At 39.8% G+C, this 21448-nt stretch overlaps 1 protein-coding gene across 9 annotated transcripts in view; it reads right to left on the bottom strand.

The window, feature by feature from the left end:
- Cast (calpastatin) overlaps nt 1–21448 on the bottom strand; it is a 99016-nt gene that overhangs the window by 18555 nt on the left and 59013 nt on the right. For 8 of the 9 annotated variants that reach the window (XM_041663347.1, XM_041663351.1, XM_041663352.1 and 5 more), the window contains 13 exons: nt 18312–18380; nt 16862–16957; nt 15502–15582; nt 14863–14901; nt 14105–14191; nt 13885–13974; nt 12854–12955; nt 9714–9797; nt 8497–8544; nt 6850–6945; nt 5653–5745; nt 3764–3865; nt 3029–3112 (listed from right to left, as the gene is read on the bottom strand). In XM_041663347.1, the coding sequence (XP_041519281.1) occupies nt 3029–3112; nt 3764–3865; nt 5653–5745; nt 6850–6945; nt 8497–8544; nt 9714–9797; nt 12854–12955; nt 13885–13974; nt 14105–14191; nt 14863–14901; nt 15502–15582; nt 16862–16957; nt 18312–18380 (1071 nt within the window). The remainder of the gene's footprint in view (nt 1–3028; nt 3113–3763; nt 3866–5652; nt 5746–6849; nt 6946–8496; nt 8545–9713; nt 9798–12853; nt 12956–13884; nt 13975–14104; nt 14192–14862; nt 14902–15501; nt 15583–16861; nt 16958–18311; nt 18381–21448) is intronic. The other variant, XM_041663349.1, reaches the window with a different exon arrangement.

Below are 21448 nucleotides of genomic sequence, written 5' to 3'. Positions count from 1 at the left end.
TATATTTTAACACAGCTCATTCATTAAAGAATCATTATTGTAATAGAGAATATATCCACTGTAATTCAGTTCATATCCACAGCCAACTTATATGCATCAAACCTTCCTTGGCCACGGAGTCTAACAGCACAGTCAATGTGGCTTGTGACCCAGAAGAACAGAAATACACACACACACACACACACACACACACACACACACATACACACACACGTGAACTACTAAAGCAGTACGTTTCAGAGGTGTGTCAGCAAACCTCTTATTTATAAAGGAACACTGGGACCATAATACAAAGTCAGCTGAAGTTCCAACCCTCAGAGAGCTTGTGTTTGGGTGGAGCACTCAAATTTAGTACTTAGATATGCTAAGCTTCATATGTGGTTTTAAGTAGCACTTTTGAATAACAGAACAAAACCGTAATAATAATAAATAATAACAATAATCTTTAGTAAAATACCTATAAATAAATGATAAATTCCATTTATTTACATGTACAAAAATAAATCAGTGTGGACAAAGATTTCTCCTAGAAAAGTGATCAAAATGTTTTGCTTTGTTTTCTGTATTTCAAATGTGTTGTGTAATTGTTTATCTGATCTGCTGCTTTCTTATAGTTAACACGAGCCTCTTCCCGCCCTCTGAATTCACTTTTAGGTTTGGCCCTTTTTTAAAGGAGGAATCTACTATTTCCAGACCATGTTTCACCTGAAAAGGCAGTAAAGATCACAAGTGAGGCATGGGACCCTGGGAGCTCCTGTGCTATGCATTAAAATTGAAATCCACCTTCTACTGCCTTATCATCTGGTGGCAGGAAGGGGAAATTTGAGTCTGACCTCAGAGAGCAGACCCTTTCTAATGTGAGCCGAGCTAATGAAACAAGAAGTCAAGCCAGCAACCTGGAAATGTGACAAAGCAATGTGTTACTAACAATGTGAGATAAGGTCAGAGGACAAAACTAGCACTAAATAAAGGGGCCCTGAAGTAGCACTGCTAAGATTCAGTGAAGGCAGCTTCCTACTGAGTTAACTGCACACGGCCTGCTTCTATGGAACTAGGATCAGAGACAGATAGATTTGTGTCCTTGAAAATACCCAGAAGAATTAAAACAATGTACATAAAAGCTGCGAATAATAGAAACTCTATCACTTTTGGTTGCAATATAAAATCCAGAAGTGTCCAGAATAAAAAAACTTTAAGGAGAATTCAGTGTAAGATCTTGAGCTGTAGATGGCTGAGAACTATGAATTCAGCTTCTCATGACTGCAATTAAAGTACACTTGAACTTTCCTGCTAGTGGCGTGGCGTGAAGATGACTATTTATTCAACTGCCTATGTGTCTGCTCTGTTTAAAATGCACAATGAAACTGATCATAACGGGGTCTCTCCATTGGTTACTTGTTCTATACATCCTGTCTTTTCAGTATGAAGAGGACAGGTCAACTTATCACTTTACTCAGTGCTTAACAAGTTCTCATGTCTTCAACTTATATTTAAGGATTAAAAAGTTTTCTGCAAAGGAAGTAATTGTACATGTTGGGTTTTGTTTATCTGTTTAATCTGCAAATTAATAGCCCCATATTTGGGGTACTATAAGAAACCACATGTCTAAAGGGAAAATATTTGGTAGCCTAGATGCTAGGTTTCCTTTATATTAAAGGAAGAAAAGCCTACTTAATATATTTTATTCTTTATTGCTGTCACCGTTGGCTGCCTCTCAGAATTTGAAGGTAAGCCCCTGTTGCTGACACCACTACAACTTTGGACACAGGACTTGGATGAATTGGCCCGGAAGCCCCTCCCTGGGAACTAGCTTCTGCTGTATTTGAAGGTGCACTACCCAGATGTGAAGGGTATGAACTACAGGGACTAGTATGACAAGATATTCCTAAAGGTAAAGTGGTGATACATATCTCGATGATGCATATCAGCTTTCTAGTTGGACTTAAGTCTTGACACATAGGAAAGAATTTCTGACTGGTATCATAAACACAGCCGAGTATCCATGGCTGACGGATATCCATGGCTATTACTGCAAATCTCACAAACCATTATTTCCTTTAACTGCATTCTCTGATTGGTTTTGATATTTTATTTTAATTACAACATCTCTCTCCCTTTCCTTTTCTCCCTTCAAACACTCCCATAAATCACTCCTCACTCTCCTTCAAACTTGTAGCCTTTTTCATCAATTATTACTGTGTGCATATCTATTTTTGTATATATATTCCCAAATAGAAGCTGTTAAGTTCATATGTTACTTGTATCAATCTTAACTGAGCTCTTAACAGTAATCCTTATCTCCACAGATAAGTGTACCTCTCATCCCTCATCAAAGAATCTCTTGTTGCAGCGGATGGGGACTGTTACAAAAAGCTACAACTGACCAAAATGCAGGATCTCTGCTGCAGAGCTGCATCTTCTGTATATGACAGGGAAGCTGCACTCATGAAATCTCAACAATATGGTTGCCTAAACAAGACTTGAACAATGACAATATCAGCTGACTTCCTAATGTGGAAGAGAGAAATTTCAAGGAGTCCCATCTCTAGATGAAGAATTATAGGGGCTAATTAATGCTGAGGGGTAGAAAGAATATTCCCCAGGGATGAGCTCAACAATTGCTTATCCAAACCAAGTGCTAAGCCCTAAAAACAAACATATAGACAAGCATCACTAAATGAACTCATTAGATTTATTTATATATTAACTTATATGTATGTGTGTATGTTTGCATATGTGACAATAATAAACCAAAAGAGGCTATGAATTTGAAGGAGAAGAGGAAAGAGAAGAATGGGAAAAGGCATAAATTCAGGATACACACACACACAAAGTTAAAATTAACAAATTTTAAAAGAATATGTTTTAGTTCCTTATCTGGTATTCTAACATAGTGTTAGCAACAATACAACTGAGGGTCAGAACATAAAGAAATGGGAAGTTTATATTCCAGATCTGCTCTCAGCCCCCTTTTTATGTACATAACATTCAGTTAGGAAACAAAATGGGATACTACTCATCTGCTTACCTTGACCTCTTCTAGTCTATAGTCAGGAGGAATTGTTTCTTCTTTTTCACCAAGTTTCTCAAGGTCTTTTTCTTTAGCTTTCTCCTAAAAACAAGAAGTAATTTTTAGGATTAGTATCTCCTCCTATACAACGCATTCCTCAGATCTTAAATTTGAGGTAATTTGTTGTTAGCTTCAAACATGCATATGGCCGTTGTTTAACATATCGTCAACAGCTTAAACTTAAACACTGTTTTCAGGTTAGCAGGTTGCTGGGCTAAGGGAAGGTTGGAAGGAGTACTAAGCACATGCTACTTTTCTTAGGAAAAAGGATGAATACAGGTAGACAAAGATGGGGATTCACAAACTTGGACACAGGTATGCTACCTAGCCACTGGAGTGGATCAACATTAGCACTTCCTAAGGATTAGCTTACTAAAGAGGATATGTGCAGTATCAAAGAAAGACTGAGCATGCTTTACAGACATTTATTTTTTTTTTTTTTTTTTTTTTGTTTTTTCAAGACAGGGTTTCTCTGTGGCTTTGGAGCCTGTCCTGGAACTCCCTTTGTAGACCAGGCTGGTCTCGAACTCACAGAGATCCGCCTGCCTCTGCCTCCCGAGTGCTGGGATTAAAGGCATGCACCACCACCGCCCGGCTTACAGACATATTTTTAAAAGCAAAGTTTTAACTTATTAGAAAGTAGGGAGGCATGGTTAATATGTCATTTTGTAGAAGCATTTGAGCTGCCATTACCTTAACTTTATCCACCACAGGTTTTTCATCTTCTGGACTTGTTTCCCTTTTCCCTAGGCTTCCAGCCAAGGTTTCTACAGCATCATCGGGCACCATGTCCTTCTGCAAGGACACAGAGGGTAAACCTAAGTTGTTATTCATCCTTACCAATTTAGAAAGGCTCATGCTCATTTCAGGTCTCTGTAATCTTTAATAATGTGAACCATCAATATCATTAGAATGGAGGTTTTAAAACGTTAAGAATGTTAAAAAATTAAAGGAAGTTTCTTTTATTAAAAACTGTGTATGCAATTTATATACTAATACTAAAAACCTTAAAAGATCCAGCTGGAATTTTGACCCAGAAAATAAAGATAACCGAAGCTGACAGAAGGGAAAGAAGGCAGGATCTCTCACCAAGTTTGGCCAGGCCCTGGGGAGGAGGCACATGTTTGTTCCCTGGCACTTTCACTAATCACATGACTAACAGTTGACTCAGGATCTTCCTGTTTGTGACTGACTGTCCTCAGTGCAGAATGACAATGACCTACTTGATTCTTGATATTCAGAATGAAATGTGCTAACTCCATGATGCTATCAGCCAGATTTGGCTATGCCAACATTCCAACAAATAAACAAGAAGCACAGATGAGGCATGTAAAGGGAAATGAAGAAATCAGGTATGGACCAAGTGAGAGAACAGGTTCTGGCTTTCCAAACGATGCATCATAAATGTTCCTTAGTGATTATTAAAAATTATTTGAATGTCTCCTGGTCAGAACGCTTTTCACAAATAGAAAACAATACACCACACTTAACCTGAATAAGCACCATTCATTAACGGTTTTTTTTTAGTATTATTATTGTACAGTTCTCTAAACCATCTAAATGAACATATCCCAAGCACACCAAAAACTTTAATTTTTGCCACACTGGTTTCCATGGGATATGTTATTCTTATTCTCAGTGTGACTCTGCCTTTGTAAATTCCTAGAAAAGAAGATTCCTTCATCTATGCTCCATCTGAAGTTCTCCATACAGAAAAGTCCAGACTGTGTCATAACTTGAGGTCTGGCTCATATCTATACAAGCCTGGAGGATATCCAAGAGGAGGACCATATTTCTCATTCTCATCCCAGTTAAGGACCAGGATAACAGGAAAGCTGCTCAAGGTCAACATAAAGCCTGGCAGTCCTCACCTATACATGACAGTGATCAGGAAAGACTTTACAGTGTCCTTATCAACATCGAATGATGAGACTAGCAGGAAATGCACGTCAGTTAAGGAATCCCTGGGAAGCATGAATCTTTACTCCTACAGACAATAACGAGAAGATACTATGCAAGATCTGGAGTACATGTGTCCTGTAAGAGGAAGGCTACTCATTCAGGATTCAGATTTTTAAGAGTGGAGCAGTGACCTCTGAGTCGTCAGAGAATAGAAATGAAACCCTTAGTAATCAAAATTAAACATGGACTTAGTCAAATATCACACTTCATTCAAAAATTAGAAGACAAGAAACAATAAAGGCCAGGCAGAGGGATGCTGCCATCTTTCCTCCAAAGGGGAAGGGAGGGTCAGGATCCTGGTCATGATTTGAATGCAAAGCCAGGAAGAAATATGGCACCAGCCTTTCTGTCAAACTTCAGAATGCACGGATTATTGGAGGACTGTAGACTATTGGAGGTTCAGAAAAGAAAAGCAAAGCCGCAGGCAGCACCTGAATTAAAGTTAAGTACAGATGAGGTTTCTGGCACAGCCCTGAAACCCAAGGAACAATAAATATCAATTCTGCATGAGCTCTCACTTCATTTTCTTGGCATAATATTAGGGCGACACACAGTAGAGAGTGGGGAGAGAGAGAACAGAGCTTGCTCAAGACCCTTTCAGTGCTAAGGGCATCACTCACCGTTGAGGCTGTTTTGGGTGGTGCCGCCTGAATACTGCACATGGAGGCCTGAGGCACAGTCTCAGACACGGTAGGGGATGTGTCCTTTGATTTCTGGGAAAAGAAGCAAGCACTCTGAATAACTTTAGAACTACCTGACTAATAAAACTGAATAATGGTGGCTCAATTACATACTACAAGATGTAAGTTGTAAACATGATTCTTTTGAATGCTTATTTAGCAATATGCATGCCAAGACATGTTAAAAAAAAAAACCTCTTCAGTAACTGTAATAGCAACTGGCAGACTCAGTTTCACATGTGTGAAAGGAGAACATTGAAAATACACACAACATCTCAAGGACTGATCCGAGAGCATACAGCAGTTACAAATCTATGCATGAATGTAAGGAATGATACTGAATAGGAGTTTCAGAGTGGTCCCTGGACCTGTAGCCTCAGCGGTACTGGAGATCTTTTGAGGAATATATATTCTTAGACTCTCACCACAATGCAATGAGGAATTCTAGAGGCAAGGTCCCAGTAATTTTCAAATGCTTTTAATCCAGACACTTTAGCAAAGCACCCGGGAGAAAGAGCCATGCCAAAGTGTACTCTCATCATCCTTAAGACTGTACATTGATAGATGTTAGGGTGGAGAAGCACCAGTATAAGAACTGCCGTGAGAATTCCTTTTAGTAAGGGGTGTAGTGATCAAGGGAAGGAAAGCACCAATAACAAAAGGTCATTTTGCAGAGCCTTCCCATTGAGTAAAACAGTGATGCAGTAAGCATGGTGGAAGGGAAGCCATGGTGGCAAGCATATACTAAGGGCATGAACAGAATCAGTTCATAGGAAGTGCAAAGTTCAGGTTTGGAGCAGAGGAATGATGTAACTAGAAACATCCTTCAGGAAGGATGGGAAGAACTGAGAGGTGTGGCAATTTTATTTAAACCAGCTCACTAGAAACAATGAAAAGGAAAGCTCAGATAGAAGCATTTTCCTGAAGGAATGACTGCAGGGTTTAAACTTTAGGAATACTAGGGTGAGGAGGGCAACAGAAAATACATCAAGAAAGAAGCAAGATGTAAGCATCATGTACAAAACGTGGCCCATGGGCTTTTAAAATCAGCTTCTCTATGTAATAAGAACTTTGGCTTCACACATTTTCAGAGTAAGAATGGACATTAAACCCCCTAAGACATTATAAGAAGCATACTTCTGTTTTCTCAGCTGGTACAGATGGTTTGTCCTGATATGTGGATCGGCCGAAATCTTCTGAAAGCTGCCCTATCAGCTCTGCTTCACTCAACTGCTATAACAAGAAAAGCTGTGTTAGGAAGACGCTGTGCTCTGTAAAAGCATTTTCCCCCCTTGGTTGATATAGTTTATCTGCACTGTATTATCTAAAAACAAAAGTTAGCTTGATAAAGTGTATTCTTCATTTATCGATGTAAGAAAAGCAAGGTACACAAGAACAGAATACTCGCCACTGTGAAAGCACAAAGGTTTCCTACCCACCTGACAGGTCGGCTCCAGGAACCACACACAAGTCCATGGAGAGGGGCAGACTTTGGGATGATTTTATATTTACAAGTACTTTTCAATAAAGTTTTAATTATTAAAAAGGTAGAGTAAGTCACTTTTCAAAGTAACAAAAGGAATTGCTGTAGACCTTATTCAAATAAGATATCCTGTTTTAAAGAAGAATTGCAGTTTTAAAAGTGACTATTCATAATTTCCTAGTCCTTAACGACTTCCTTTCAGAATAAAGCAGAGTAAACACCATTCATGTACTCATTTCCTATAACCTAGGAAAGGGAAGGGAGGAAAAGTTGGAGAGGATTGAAAACGGCTTCTGTCAGGAAAGCTTAAGAGCTCTGTTTCTTCCAGCAAAGCCAGTCAATGCAGGGATTCTATGAAAATACCCTAGAGTGAAAAGGAAGACAGAGCAGAAAGAGAGGAAGTGGAGGAGTGTGCTTTTCTACAAAAAACATGGTTGCTACAACTCATGAGCTCACAGTGGCTTAAGTTCAGTTACCTGCACAAGACTGAGCTCACCAGCATTCCATCCCAGATGGAAGAGCAGGGCAGGAAGCCACTGAACTCTTTAAGGAGCTACTGGTAGTTAACACCTGGTCTACCAGGCGTCAGAACACAGGAGGCTATTTTTCTCTAGTGGCATATCTACTGAGATGCTCTAATGGGCTCATGCAAGCAATGTTAACTCTACCCGATGGCTCATTAAAAATGAAACGGAGAAGAAAAGAAAATGGAGAAAAAAGAAAAGCACTTGGAGCAGTGTTAAGCGTATAGCAGGTGATTAAAAATGCTGATTGGTGTCATCATGACTGGAAACTATGTATATTTAAGGCAATATAAAACTGTTAGAGTATTTCACACAGTTACTATATACAATTCTAAATTAAATGCTAAAATGATATATTAACTCTTAACGATTGGTAATGCTGCTTAATGAGAAACCATCATTAAAGCCGGGCAGTGGTGGCGCACGCCTTTAATCCCAGCACTCGGGAGGCAGAGGCAGGTGGATCTCTGTGAGTTCGAGGCCAGCCTGGTCTACAAGAGCTAGTGCCAGGACAGGCTCCAAAGCTACAGAGAAACCCTGTCTCGAAAAAACTAAAAAAAAAAAAAAAAAAAAAAAAAAAAAAAAAAAAAAAAAAAAAAAAAAAAAGAGAAACCATCATTAAAATATATGTAAAAGAGCAGAGGCCTCAGCCTTGAGCTACCACCAGAATTTGCCTCAGTACTAGGTTGTGTGTGATATGTGATCTTTTAAAAAGATCCTAATTTACACTATAGATTTCTGTTATCTGTAAGTGTTAGGGAAATCTTATTTTCCAACCTTAGACTTTTCTTCAGGCTCTGGCAGTAGTGGTCTTCCATCTTTATCCTGAAAATAAAATTAGAAATTTATTGGAGATAAAATAGAAAAATTTGCTTTCATGTCCCCTCTTATGTTAGTTTGAGGCAAACCCAGGATGTAAGATGTAAGCTTATTTTTTTTATTATTATACTTGAGTGAATTAGTTTTAGATTTAATTTCTGTAAGTACCAACACAGGAATCTGTTCAAAAGTCCAAACACTTCTAAGGATGCTACCATTTGTTTTTCATTACAAGTTACTGAAAGATTTATTGTTTGCTAAGGCAAAAAGGTAAAAAAAAAAACAAAATTAAAAACAAAGAAACAAAAAAGACTTTTACAAGAATAGTACAATTGTGTCAATGGGTTGGTTTTGAGTATTTACTGTGTGTATGGGAGAGCAGGGTTAGTTCGTTTCATATCCCATGGGCTTCCAGGGCTCAAACTTAAGTAGTCAATCTTTGTGACAAGCATGTCTACCCACTAAGTCATCTGGCTACCCCTTGGAGCTGAGTATGTAGGATCAAGATTGTGATCCCAGCAGTTGGAAGCTAGAGGGGACCAGGAGTTCAAGGACAGTCTCCACTACCTACTGAGTGAGTTTAGTGAGTATGGGGGGGGGGGGGGGGGAACAGGAGCTCAAGGACAGTCTCCACTACCAAGTAAGTTCGGGGGGATCAGGAGCTCAGGACAGCCTCCACTACCTACCAAGTGAGTTCGGGGGGATCAGGAGCTCAAGGACAGTCTCCACTATCTACCAAGTGAGTTCGGGGGGGATCAGGAGCTCAAGGACAGCCTCCACTACCTACCTAGTGAGCTAGAGGGGATCAGGAACTGAAAGCAGTCTCCACTACCTACTGAGGGAGTTCGGGGCTAGTCAAGGCTCCTCCGAAAGCCTGCCTCAATTCTCCAAAACAGGATGGGGATAAAAATCATTTTTGTATTTTAAACACTGTTTAGGTCTTGAACATGAAATTTCACAATTTAGAAAATGTTTTCTCCTCCTTCCAAACAGTGAAATAGGTTAGACCTTTAATGACTGCTTTAGAAGTCCTGTTCTGCGGAAAGCTTTCCACAGCTGGCTTTAACCTGTACTCAGAGGGGACTGTGAAGTCCTGTTCTGCGGAAGGCTTACTACAGCTGGCTTTAACCTGTACTCAGAGGGGACTGTGAAGTCCTGCTCTGCGGAAAGCTTACCACAGCTGGCTTTAACCGGTACTCAGAGGGGACTGTGTCCTCATCCTCACCACATTTCTCTTTCCTTTCTTCTTTTGTTTTTGCCTGATGAAAATGAAGAGGAGAAAAAAGCAGCAGTTAGATGATATAATTAATAGAAACTGATGTCACCTACTTCGTGTGCTACAGAATAACTCAGAATTGGGCTAAAGTATTTGGAATGCTCCCTAAACCACAAAGTGCAAGTCTGTGGAGATCAGTTGTGAGAAGGTATTAGGATAGACTCCCTGCTTGGTTCAAGATTTAGGAAATCATGGCACCCTTGAGAGTGTTGCCTCTCTGGCTAATAATCCTTCCTTAGCTCATTAACTTTGAAGGGTCACCAAAGTAAATAAACGTTCCTTGGAGGACAGTAAGCACAGGGCAGAAGTTAGCTGCAATTATTTTAATAGCTCCATCTATGCCCAAACAGGGCAGTTAGCTAAGGAGAGAGATAAGTACATATCCAGTTCTCTCATCCAGTTCAGCACTGAGGGAAGCAGACAGTCATAAATGTGGCTTCTTCATGGAGAACTGGCTTTACTGATTTATAAAGGACTCCTTTCAACAGGACTTACTTCACAAGATCAGTGAACCAGGAGCAAACACATCAGAAATTACTATTTTTTCCTGTATAGCGTCTGTAATGGAATCCTGTAACATCCCATGTATAAGGATTTGTATCTATTTCAAGACAAGGCTTTATAACTCAGAACCTAAGGTAGCCAGCACAATAACTTCAGCAAATTCTGAGCCAACCCACTGCTCCCATCTTCACCTCAACCCTGGACTGGCTAATTTTTTGATTAAGTCTTAAAAATTTTCAAGCAATTTTAATCAGCCAGGCACTTTTTGTTCTGGGATTAGAATTGTATGTTGTTTAGAATGGAAAGTTTTTTGCTTATTTTCGAACTTCAGATTTTACTCTGTTATTGTCAGTGGGAGTTCTGATACGCAAAAATACTGCCCAACTCAGGGAGGTGTGCTGTGTCTAGTCCCAAAGAAGACTCCGTGAATAGCAAGGGTCATCCAAACAGGAAGATTGTCTCTATACTTCCAGGCTATGAGCAGATATACATACAGATAGATCTCTTTTTTCTCTTCTTTTTTGCTCCTTATGTTTTTAAAATGGCTACACCATACAAGACACCAAAGGAACAGAAGTTAGAACAAAAGGAAGTCTACCATACTGCAAACATGCTGGACCAGGTATACATACCTAAAAATCAGGTGGCTTAAAAGGTATCACTGTAGGCAAAACAAAGTTTATGTGTTATAAGTGGGATTGGGTCTGTTCTCTGGAGACTTCCATTGTTTGTATAGGTGCTGCCTAACGTGGGAGGTGCTAGGATCCCCTGGACTCCGATGAGAAGCAAGGACTGGTGTGAGGCTTATCAAAACACAAGGCTATTCATTATGAATGATCACCCCCTGACTCCACGAATTAGCTCAAGAATTTAGAGGACTGGAAGAGCTTCTTATGAAATAGCTGTCGTTGAGGACTAGGAGAAAGCTCACCTGACATAAGTGGAAAGTTATTTTATTAGTGTTTTGGTACTCACTAGCTTCTAAGACAGTGAACACACTCCTATACATAATCTGGAGAGCAACGGCATTACCCATGGTGCTGCATGAGTTCCTTTTACGTCACTGTTTTCCAATTATTCATCTGGGTTAGTGACTGGGTTAGTTAGACTATCCTATTCTCCTATTAGGTTTACACATTTTCGCTCCATATATATATATATATATATATGTAGTTTTATATATATGTGTGTGTGTGTGTGTGTGTGTGTGTGTGTCTGTCTGTGTGTAGTCTTATTAAATTATTCTAATTATTTATATAAAGCCTTGACAAAAGTGAAATCCATAGCCCCCAGGTGATAGATTCATGGCATAGAACCTCCTGGTCACACCCAGGCTCCACCGAGACCACCATCCTTAGAGACAGCAGGCTCTGAGTAATGTGCACCTCACGGTATCTGGACCCATGTTCCCTTTCTTCTGAGCACATCACATGGTCCTGAAGGGCAGGGATTGTTTCTCCGTCTCCCTTGTGTTCAGCATCATGAAGCTTCTCATGCCATACTGCAGCAGGGGAGCCCTCCCAAAAAGTAGAAGACAGAAACTGGCCCATAATAGATCTGGGCCAATTCAGACTCAGGCAGAGTTCCTGGGAGTCAGGGAGACTGTCCTTCCCTGACAACTCAGAACAGGAAGTGACAGAAGAGTCAGGGGCATTGTGACACTGCTACTTGCCAGCTTTCTTTCCCTGAACTGATAGGGTAGTGCTCCTAAAACCTTTGGTTGTCTCGCTCCAGGATTCCTGCTTTGTGAGATACAGGAGGTTTACATCTGTCCTTTTCCTGAAATCACAACTTAATCATTACTTCTACCTGCTACAGGCTTGGACGGGTTTGCTAAGGGCTGGGAGGCTATGAGACAAATGTGCCTCAAGTGTTTGTGAGCTCCAGTAAACAAGCAGTTGTGACTGTTGCTCAGTTTGTTTTAACCTGAGACGATTTGTCAACCTTCTTCCCCACAGTTATACAGAAGGTTCATCACACTCTTCCATGATCACCTCTTTCCACAAGCTCTTCTGAAAACACAAACTCACAATACCTAGCAAAAACAAATTTCACAGATTCTCACTTCAGCACTACTGTTATCTTGTTGCCTCCTTAGCTGTGAGAAAGCAGATTAGTGTTTCTTTCTTTTTCTCCCTGCACCCCATTCCTCTTTCTTTCCTGACAGGATCTCACATGTTCATAATCCTCCTGCCTCGGCCTCCTAAGTTCTGGGATCATGGATGTATGCCAACATACTGAACGAAAAGGTTTTGTATTCTTGAAGCGCTGGATTCCAACGCAGGTCCTTGCACAGGCCAAGTCAGTACCTGACCACTGAGCCACATGCTCACTTTTCAAGCATTAACACAGTAGATGTTTTACATAAACACTTAAACATCTGCCATGGTTTCTCACTGTCCAGAAACAAATACCTACATTTACCAGATTTAAAAGTGAGAAAATGAAGAGTTGCTCATTTTCAATTCTAACAATGTAAAAGAATTCTCATCCTGTGCCAGTGTTCAGCTTCATATATGAATTACAGGTCAGTACCTCTTTGACTTGTTTGTCTTGGCTAATGTGGCACTCAGGGTCTGGCTGCCGGGTGCCCAGTGACTCTGATAGGGCCTGTAGGGCTTCATCACTCATGACACCCTGTTAAAAGGGAAAAAGTCAGTGCATAAAAACAAAACAGAAAATTCTTCAGTTTTAGAGTTTAGAGAATCCATATAATCATTTATTTGTTAAATATACATTTTAAATACAGAAGGTGAATTGTGGATTGAGAAATTACTAGATAGGAAGCATTATTTGAAAATTACAAGAGGAAGAAAAAGGACTTACCGATGAATGAAAGCTTGGCCTGAGACACCAGACCTGTTCCTATAATACAGCTAGAGGGTACACTCAAGACTTATTTTGCAAGTAAGATATATGATTATAATAAAAAGGATATTACAAAAGACCCTTATCAAAATAAAAGCTGCAAGCAAGTAGACTTGCACAATCCTGTTTTTCTTTCTTTTTTTAAAAATGTGTTTGAAATGTCTTCTGAAAGCTTGGCCCTTCAGCAAAACAGCTGAGTTCAAGTAACTGAGAGAGCTGAAGTGGCCTCTGAAGACAATGTCAGGGCTCTGAGAACTCCCACTGCCAGGGCGTGGTGCTCCCCACAGCTCTCCCAGCCATTGAGATAAAAATAAACTCTTCCCTCCAGCAGGGCCAAAGCAGAGGCAGCCCTGATAGAAATGGCCCTTAGCATTATCAGCACCCCTCACACAGGGCACACGTGCCCACATCCAGCCTGGAGCTGAAGGATCAACCCTGAAGACAGAGTTAGGTTACAGCTTGTTGCTGAGGCAGCAGAAACAGCTTTGCTGACATCCCTAAAATGACCCACAAAGCTCCCTTGAGAAACTCAAGACTAAGATTCCATGTTTCAAGAGTTGTGTCTGTTTCTGTGTTACAACATGAAATGGTCTTGTATGACAATAGTAAAGGTTATGCTCTAAAATTATTCATAATTAAACAAAATCAGGCAAATAACTGTTGTCATCTGGGCTCCGGCTATTTAAGAAAGAGCGTACCTCTTCCACCTTCCTTTTCTTCTCCTGGGGAGGAACAGCACTTCTGGTCACTCCAGCAGACTGAGCTTTAGAAACCTCATCTGGAGATTTCTGAAAAAGAAAATACAATAGATATTTATAGGTGATGGAAGTTCAATTGTTATAAACAGAACTAAAATACTATTTTTACATCCAAGACACTTTCTAGCAGAGGCTTCCTTAACAGAGCTAAAAACAATACCTCTTCCTTAGCTTGCTTTTCAGTCGGAGAACTACAGGTGAAGTCAGATGACAAGGCATCTATAGCATCATCAGGTCCCATGGGTTTCTAGAGAAAAGAGCATAGAATAACTCCTAATTGCCAAACTAGAGATTAGAAGTCTCGCAAAGAAACATTTTTTTGCATTCCTTAGATACCAAGTGAGAAACATTAACGAAATTACTCAGAAGGAAGCCATGTTTGGAAGGGAGTGGGTGGCTTCTCCTTTTCCCTCCTTCTAACCGAGTTACATGTGGTTATATGTGCTCGTCATACTAATAATTATCAGTATTTACTATATCCTTTTATCTTCTTGACCTCATCACTCCACCTCCATACATATACATGGCCAAGGAACAGTGAAACAGCCCCATGCCCACCTTTTTTTCTAGAAATAGAAAAGAAACATTATCTGATTAAGAGATTGGTGTGGTAATCATCTTCAGATACAGAATTGTTCCAGCTTTTTTATTGTGTTTGTCTGATCCTGGAGATTGAATCCAGAGTTTTGGGCACATTAAACAAGTACTCTGCCACTGAGCTATATCCCCAGATAACATTTTACTTTTGATTTTGTGACAGAGTATAATTTACCCAGGCTGTCCATGAACTCAGCCTCCTGAGTAACTGGGATTACAGAACGGCATCACCAAACCCAGTTTGGGACTGGTAGTTCTATACCCCCAAAGGAAGATACACCGCATTGATACAGATCTGAGAATACATGAACACAAACTCACAGGGGAGTCTGAAGGAGGTCCTGTGATTCCTTCTTTTTTCTGAAACAAAAATGAAAGAAAGTGAGAAGTCAAAATTAATTCTTCTGATTGACAAAATGTATTCTCAGTCTATTATGAACTATACTGTTCATACTATGATATAACTGTTCGTAATTTCCCACAGATACGCTGAAGTTCCAAAGAACCTCAGAATGGTATCTTATGGGACATAGGATCTCTAAATAAGAAATTCGGTAAAGCTAGGACATTAGTGGGGATCCTTATCAAGTGAAACTAATGTCCTTATGAAGAGAGCAAACTGAGGCCCAGAGCAACCAGAGGGAAGGCAATGTGAAAGGACTCGGGGAGAAGATAGCCATCAACAAGCCTAGCAAACAGGCCTGGAAGAAGCTGCCTCTCAAGAGTCCTTGGAAGAAGCCAGCTATCCAAGATCCTAACTGTGACTTCCAGACTCTGGAAACAGCAGATGACACATTTTTCTTGCTTAAGCTATCCAGTTTGTAATACATCGTCAGGGATGTTCTAAAAGGTTAGCACATTTTTTATTAACCACTGTATATGCCCCATTCAACTTTCTAAACTTTGATATTAATAGGAAATTATCTTCCAAGAAAGAAATAAAAGTAGAAGAAAACTTACAGCCAGAAGTTCCCTGTACTCTGGAGGAATAGTTCCTTCTCTTATACCCAGTGGCTCCAGGTAGGTAGAATCCATTGGATCCTAGAATTAAATCACACATGAAGATTTATTATGCCATTAATATGCTGACAATGATATATAAAATGAAAGGATACTCCAGTACTAATTTTTTTGTAACTATTGAGATGAAAATAAATCATTAAGAAGCTAAAACTGAACATGCCCCAAAAGTTCTTACGGTATGCTAACAATTATTTAATTAGTCTTATAGATAGCACTTTAAGTCCATCATTTCCACCATTTTCTCTGTGTTTTTTATCCTTCATAAACTCTAGAAGTAAAACTTTGTTACTTTTTAAAATATTTTCATCTCATCTATGGTTTATTTCTTATACCATGATAAATGTAATTTTATCAATTTTTAGACATTTAAGTGGATCATATTTTAAAAATATTCTGCATATGGGATTATTCATAAATATTATATACCATAACTTTGAATGTTTTTTAATGCTATATAAATAATATAATTTTGTTGGTCTGGTTTATTCAAAATTATGGCTTTGTATTATATCCATGTTGATGCATAAGGAAGCCACTTTCCCTTTAGGAAGCACTGAGTAGCTTCCTATATTCTGTTAACTAATATTGTTTCCAAATGTTCTGCCAAATAAGCTTCTTGCAGAATACACTGGCAAAGCTCCTAGGCTCTCCCTTGAAGGGACACTTATTTCTAGTATCTAGTGCCTTAGTTGAGTTGTCTGACTTTCAAATTTTTGGAAGTCTGGTCATACAAACGGCACCACACCATGTTTTAAGTCATTTTCCTAATTCCCTGGTGAATGTTATTTGCTCATTGTCCAAACAACTTCTTAATTTTCTACTGAGTTGTCTTTTTCTCTGGTTTTCTATTTACTATAAATTGTAGAAACAAATATTTAATGGTATCTATTGAAAATATTTTCATCTAATTAACAACATTTTTAATATCAGGAAATAAAATTACATTACTTTTTGAAAAGTAAGAATAGATTAACTCAGATTATAAGGATATAAAACTCAAAATAAATTCAAGTCCACTACATCAAATCTAAAGGGCAGAAAAGAAGACTTTCTGACCTAGTCAGTGAGAGTTCTAGCACCATCAGATATTTTCTGAACCAATGAAATTGTGTAGCTGTCCCAAGGCACACTGTTTCCACGCTGACCACTAACTTTTGGTTTCTATTATCAATGTTGATACCATCCTGCTTCGACATATTCAACAGAATATGATATGTCCTCCTATGCTTAACAGTCACAGCTTCATGTGCTTGCCTATCCATTGAAGATGAATTCTTACTGGCTTCCAATTACATACCAAAACTTCTGGTCCAGTGTACCATGAATCATCTTTGCTAGTTTCTTCAGGTTCCCCTAAAGTGTCTATCAGGTCATCTAAAGCATCCATGTCTGACTGGAAATGAAATAGAAAGAATGTAAATGTTATTTGGTAGATATATTGCCCTTGATTTTTAACTACAAAAATTTATCAAGTACTGTAACTTTTCCAAAAGTAGTTAAAATTCAGCCCATTTTTATTATAAAGATACAGAGTCCAGATTTTGAGTTGGAAAGATAAAAGGCTACATTGAGGTAAGAATCACCATTTCAAAATGTACCAAGTCATTAATTACAGCAACAAATTTATTAGTTCACAATGTCTATCAAGTCAAGATACTGACAGTTAAAATCGAAAAAGAAAAACAAATGCAAGAATTAGCCACTTGGCACTTGTTGTTTTTCATTTCCCCACTCCCACGTTTCATAGTACATAATCCGTAGACAGCATGTCTTCCAAATAGAAGTTATTTTTAAAAATGAATTCTCCTGTGTTTATCCATTTCGTGATGAGCATTGTTGTTGCTCACTTGCTTGCCCAAAGATAGCTTTGAAGAGAAATCATTTGAGATCAATGGTAAAATATATATGAACTGTCAGTTTAGTTTGAAACATGAACTCAGCATATTAATGAGAGGAATCTACCACCTTGCTTTGCAGTTATGGATAACTCAGTATGGACAGGCACCTTAAATGGAAAGACCCTCACTACAGACTAAAAGTGTCACTGAAGATGACCACATCCCTACGATGGTTTTAGGATGGTTTTATAGTACTTAATATAAGTAATAGAAATTAGGGTCTACTAACTTTGGACTATTTTTCCTTTTTAAGTTACTGTTGGTATTTCTTGGAAAGGGGATAGACTTCAAAGAAGTACCTTATATTTTTATCAATACAGAATAGTTAGACAGTACCTTATATTCTTTACCAATACGGAATACTTAGAGAGGTAATACTTAACTCTCAAGATGTCCCTACTCTACAACCAAGTGATGGGCAAAGCCAAGTCTTAATCAGTTATGATGTTGCTAAAGAACAGATTTTAAAAATAGAAACTAGCCGGGCAGTGGTGGCGCACGCCTTTAATCCCAGCACTCGGGAGGCAGAGACTGGCGGATCTCTGTGAGTTCAAGGCCAGCCTGGTCTACAAGAGCTAGTTCCAAGACAGGAACCAAAAGCTACGGAGAAACCCTGTCTCGAAAAATAAAAAAAAAAAAGAAACTATTAATAATCTCAGTGTATTGGAATTAGAGTTTCAAACAGGCTTTTATCATGAAACGGTACAGTGTGAAGGCCTCACTTTCAACTTGGTCATAATTTCTTTAAACTCAAAGTCATTAAATTTTTGCTCTAAAATCACAAGACATCAGACTGAGACAAGCAGCAGAGGACAGATGTCTGATGATGAACTGATGTGATGTCCATACCTTGTCAGATGGCTTGTTTACTTTGGACTCCACTGGTGAAGCTGACGTTAATGATTTCTTTTCTTTCTTCTAGTGGGAAATTAGAAGGACTTTAAAAACTTTCATATACCTTTATGAAACAACTTTATGACACAGTTGAGATGAATTATTCAAATGTAATAGCTTAGATCATGTACTAGTCCCCTGATCTGCTCTGGAGAGCAATTTGCATGTTTCAGAACTAACTATAAATGTGAAGCCTATTTAGTGATGTGAAAGAGAGCATGTATGTATCTGATTTGTGATAAAAGGCTTTCCTTATAGAAAGGCAATTAAAATATTGTTTGGTATATGAAAGAGATAGAGATGGAAGAGAAGAAAGAAAGGGAGGGAAAAGAAGCAGAGGGGGATAGGAAGGAAAAGATTGAGAGAGGAAAAAGAAGGAAGATAAAGGAGATGAGGCAACTTTCCCTGGGTTGCAGAGCTGTAGTAATAAGAGGTGGCGGGGCTGCGTCCCCAGCACCCCGGCTGCCCACATGGCTAGCTTATGTTCCGAAATAACAACACACAAACTGTATTCATTTAAACACTGCTTGGCCCTTTAGCTCCAGCCCTTACTGGCTAATTCTGATATCCCGATCAACCCATCCCTAATAATCTGTGAGAACTGGTCTTACCGGGAAGATTCTAGCCTAGTCCATCCTGGGTTGGAGCTTCATGGCATGTGTCTGCCCGGGAGCGGGGCATGGCATCTCTCTGAGGCGTCTGCTCCCGAGAGGAGAGCTGTGGAGTCTGAGCTCACTTCCTCTTCCTCCCAGCGTTCTGTTCTGTTTACTCCTCCCACCTATCTTCTAACCAATGAGGACCAAGCAGTTTCTTTTTATCTAACCAATGACCTTCCTCCATCACAGAGCAAGGAACAAAGCCATGATCTGTATCAGGACTGCCTGGCCTTTATTCACCATACTTGTCCTAGGCCTTTCAACCCTCCAAGTTCTTTCTGAAATTGCTCCTTGTAGCCACTGTTCCCTGGGTCTTCACATCCACTCATCAAGACCACTGTGTTGCTTGCCTTGGTATATCCTTGTTCTTTCCTTGATTTTCCTCATCATTAATTACCATAGTTCCTCTCAAAGACAGCAAGTAACTTTCCTACCTGTAGCTTCCTGCCTCTGTTCAGACATGATTTCTGAAGATGTCAGCTCACATCCCTCAACCTACCATAGCAAAGCAACATTCTGATTCTGCTGCTGGGTTGTGCCCTTGTCTTGTCACCTTGGGTTTTTTGCTTGTTTCCAATGACACACACTCTGTATGTTCCTGATTTGTGATGATGATCCATCCCAAATCTTCTAGGGCCAGGGACTAAACTTTTGGCAGGAATTATATTGATGAGGCTTCATTCATTTAGGACCACACAGGGTCATGTATCATTTGAAAGTATCAAATTTGCGAAGCAGATCCCAGACTGCCTGCATTTGTACACCAGCAGTGACATGCATGGCTGCTTGAAACTTTGCAGTCACTTGCACTGTCCCTTTGTTTCACAGTGATGATGTGAGGACAGTGATGTTACTTAACTAGGAAGTGTGAGGATTGTGTTGACAGTACTTGACAAGCACAATGTAAATACTTGCAAACAACTAAAGACTAAACAAGCAACTGCTATGACTTTGGTGGTGAAAACCGTTATGTACAAGCTGTGATCTGGGAACTGAGCCACCTTTGGGGAGTCAGTTACCACTTTGTGTAGAGACATTCACACACCTTCCTCTTCCTTCTGTCAGCTCAATCTCTTCCTTTTTCTCTCTTCATTCTCTCCCTTCCCTCCTCTTTCTCTGTCCTCCCTTCTTCTGTGCACCAAACAATAGTTTGCTACACATCCTCCCTTAGGCCTGTCATATACTTCAGTCCAGTGTAGCCCGAACTAGGCACCCTTTCCTCCACATGAAGTCTATGAGCTTGTCGGCCTTTCAAGGGTAACCAAAGTCTCTGGGACAGCGCTGCAAGGCCTCCACTCCACTCCTAAGGAGGCACGTGCTCACAGTTGACCCTGGGTGTGGACTACACAGTGAGAACTTCCAAAAGCTTTGTGTTGTGGCATCTGTCTTGCCTTACTTTGGTGTAATCAGTGTACTCAGGCCAGATTCTGAAGTCCCAGAACACTGTATTTTACTTTACGTCTGCCCTTGTCGGCTAACTCCCTCTAAAACGTGAAGACTTCGCCTCTGCAATAACTTTGATTAGCTCCCAGTTTTTTCTTCTATTCTAGCTCTAAGCCACACTACATAATGACTCACCAGCACCTTTGAAACAGCCCCCAAGCAACCTTTACCCCCCTGTCACTACTAACATGCTCCACAGCATTCTCTTGAGCAGCCTTAACCTGTCTTTCTGGTCTTACTGCCGCCTCTGGACTCTGCCTTCTGACACTGGAATGTGCTTGTGCCCAAAACTCATCTGACAATTGCCAATACCCTGAATCCTTTGTGAACCTGGAATCCCGAATGTCCTTCCATGCCTACCTCAAAGGTCTCTGCTCTCTCAAAGTGCGGTGGATCCCCATGTCAGATGAAATCTACCCTTTCCTCATAAAATATCTCTCTTTAGGAGCCTCTCTTATTCTGCCTTGAGTTAAAGTTCCTCTACTTCAACACTAGATGGGCTAACCTGTAGCTAGGACATTCTTTTTGTTTGTTTGTTTGTTTGAGAACAGGGTTTCTCTGTAGCTTTAGAGCCTGTCCTGGAACTAGCTCTTGTAGACCAGGCTGATCTTGAACTCCCAAAGATCTGCCTGCCATTGCCTCTCAAGTGCTGGGATTAAAGGCGTGTGCCACTAATGCCCAGCAGCTAGCACATTCTCAGTCAATTATAATGTCTTATATCTAAATTAAGACAGATCTGATTAATCCTACATAGTTGGGAAAGAATCAGGAGTAAATCAAATGAAATAACTTATGGAAAGTTCCAGAATCAAGTCGATGTATAAAAGAATTCTACACAAGCTTTTCTTAGTGGGATCACTTAGCTTTTACTGATGACTTGGGCTGGTTTATATGCAGAATCACACCTCAAATTTTTAATGCATTCATTTAGTCTAGCCTAAACTAGGTGCCCTTATCTCACATGAATTCTACAGGCTTTTCAACCTTTCAAAG

This window comes from Microtus oregoni, unplaced genomic scaffold (genome assembly GCF_018167655.1).
Source record: "Microtus oregoni isolate MIOR12 unplaced genomic scaffold, Mior012 000014F_ref0000157, whole genome shotgun sequence".
Taxonomy (NCBI): domain Eukaryota; kingdom Metazoa; phylum Chordata; class Mammalia; order Rodentia; family Cricetidae; genus Microtus; species Microtus oregoni.
Note: the sequence above shows the minus strand (reverse complement) of the source record. Positions and strands in the feature narration are given on the sequence as shown.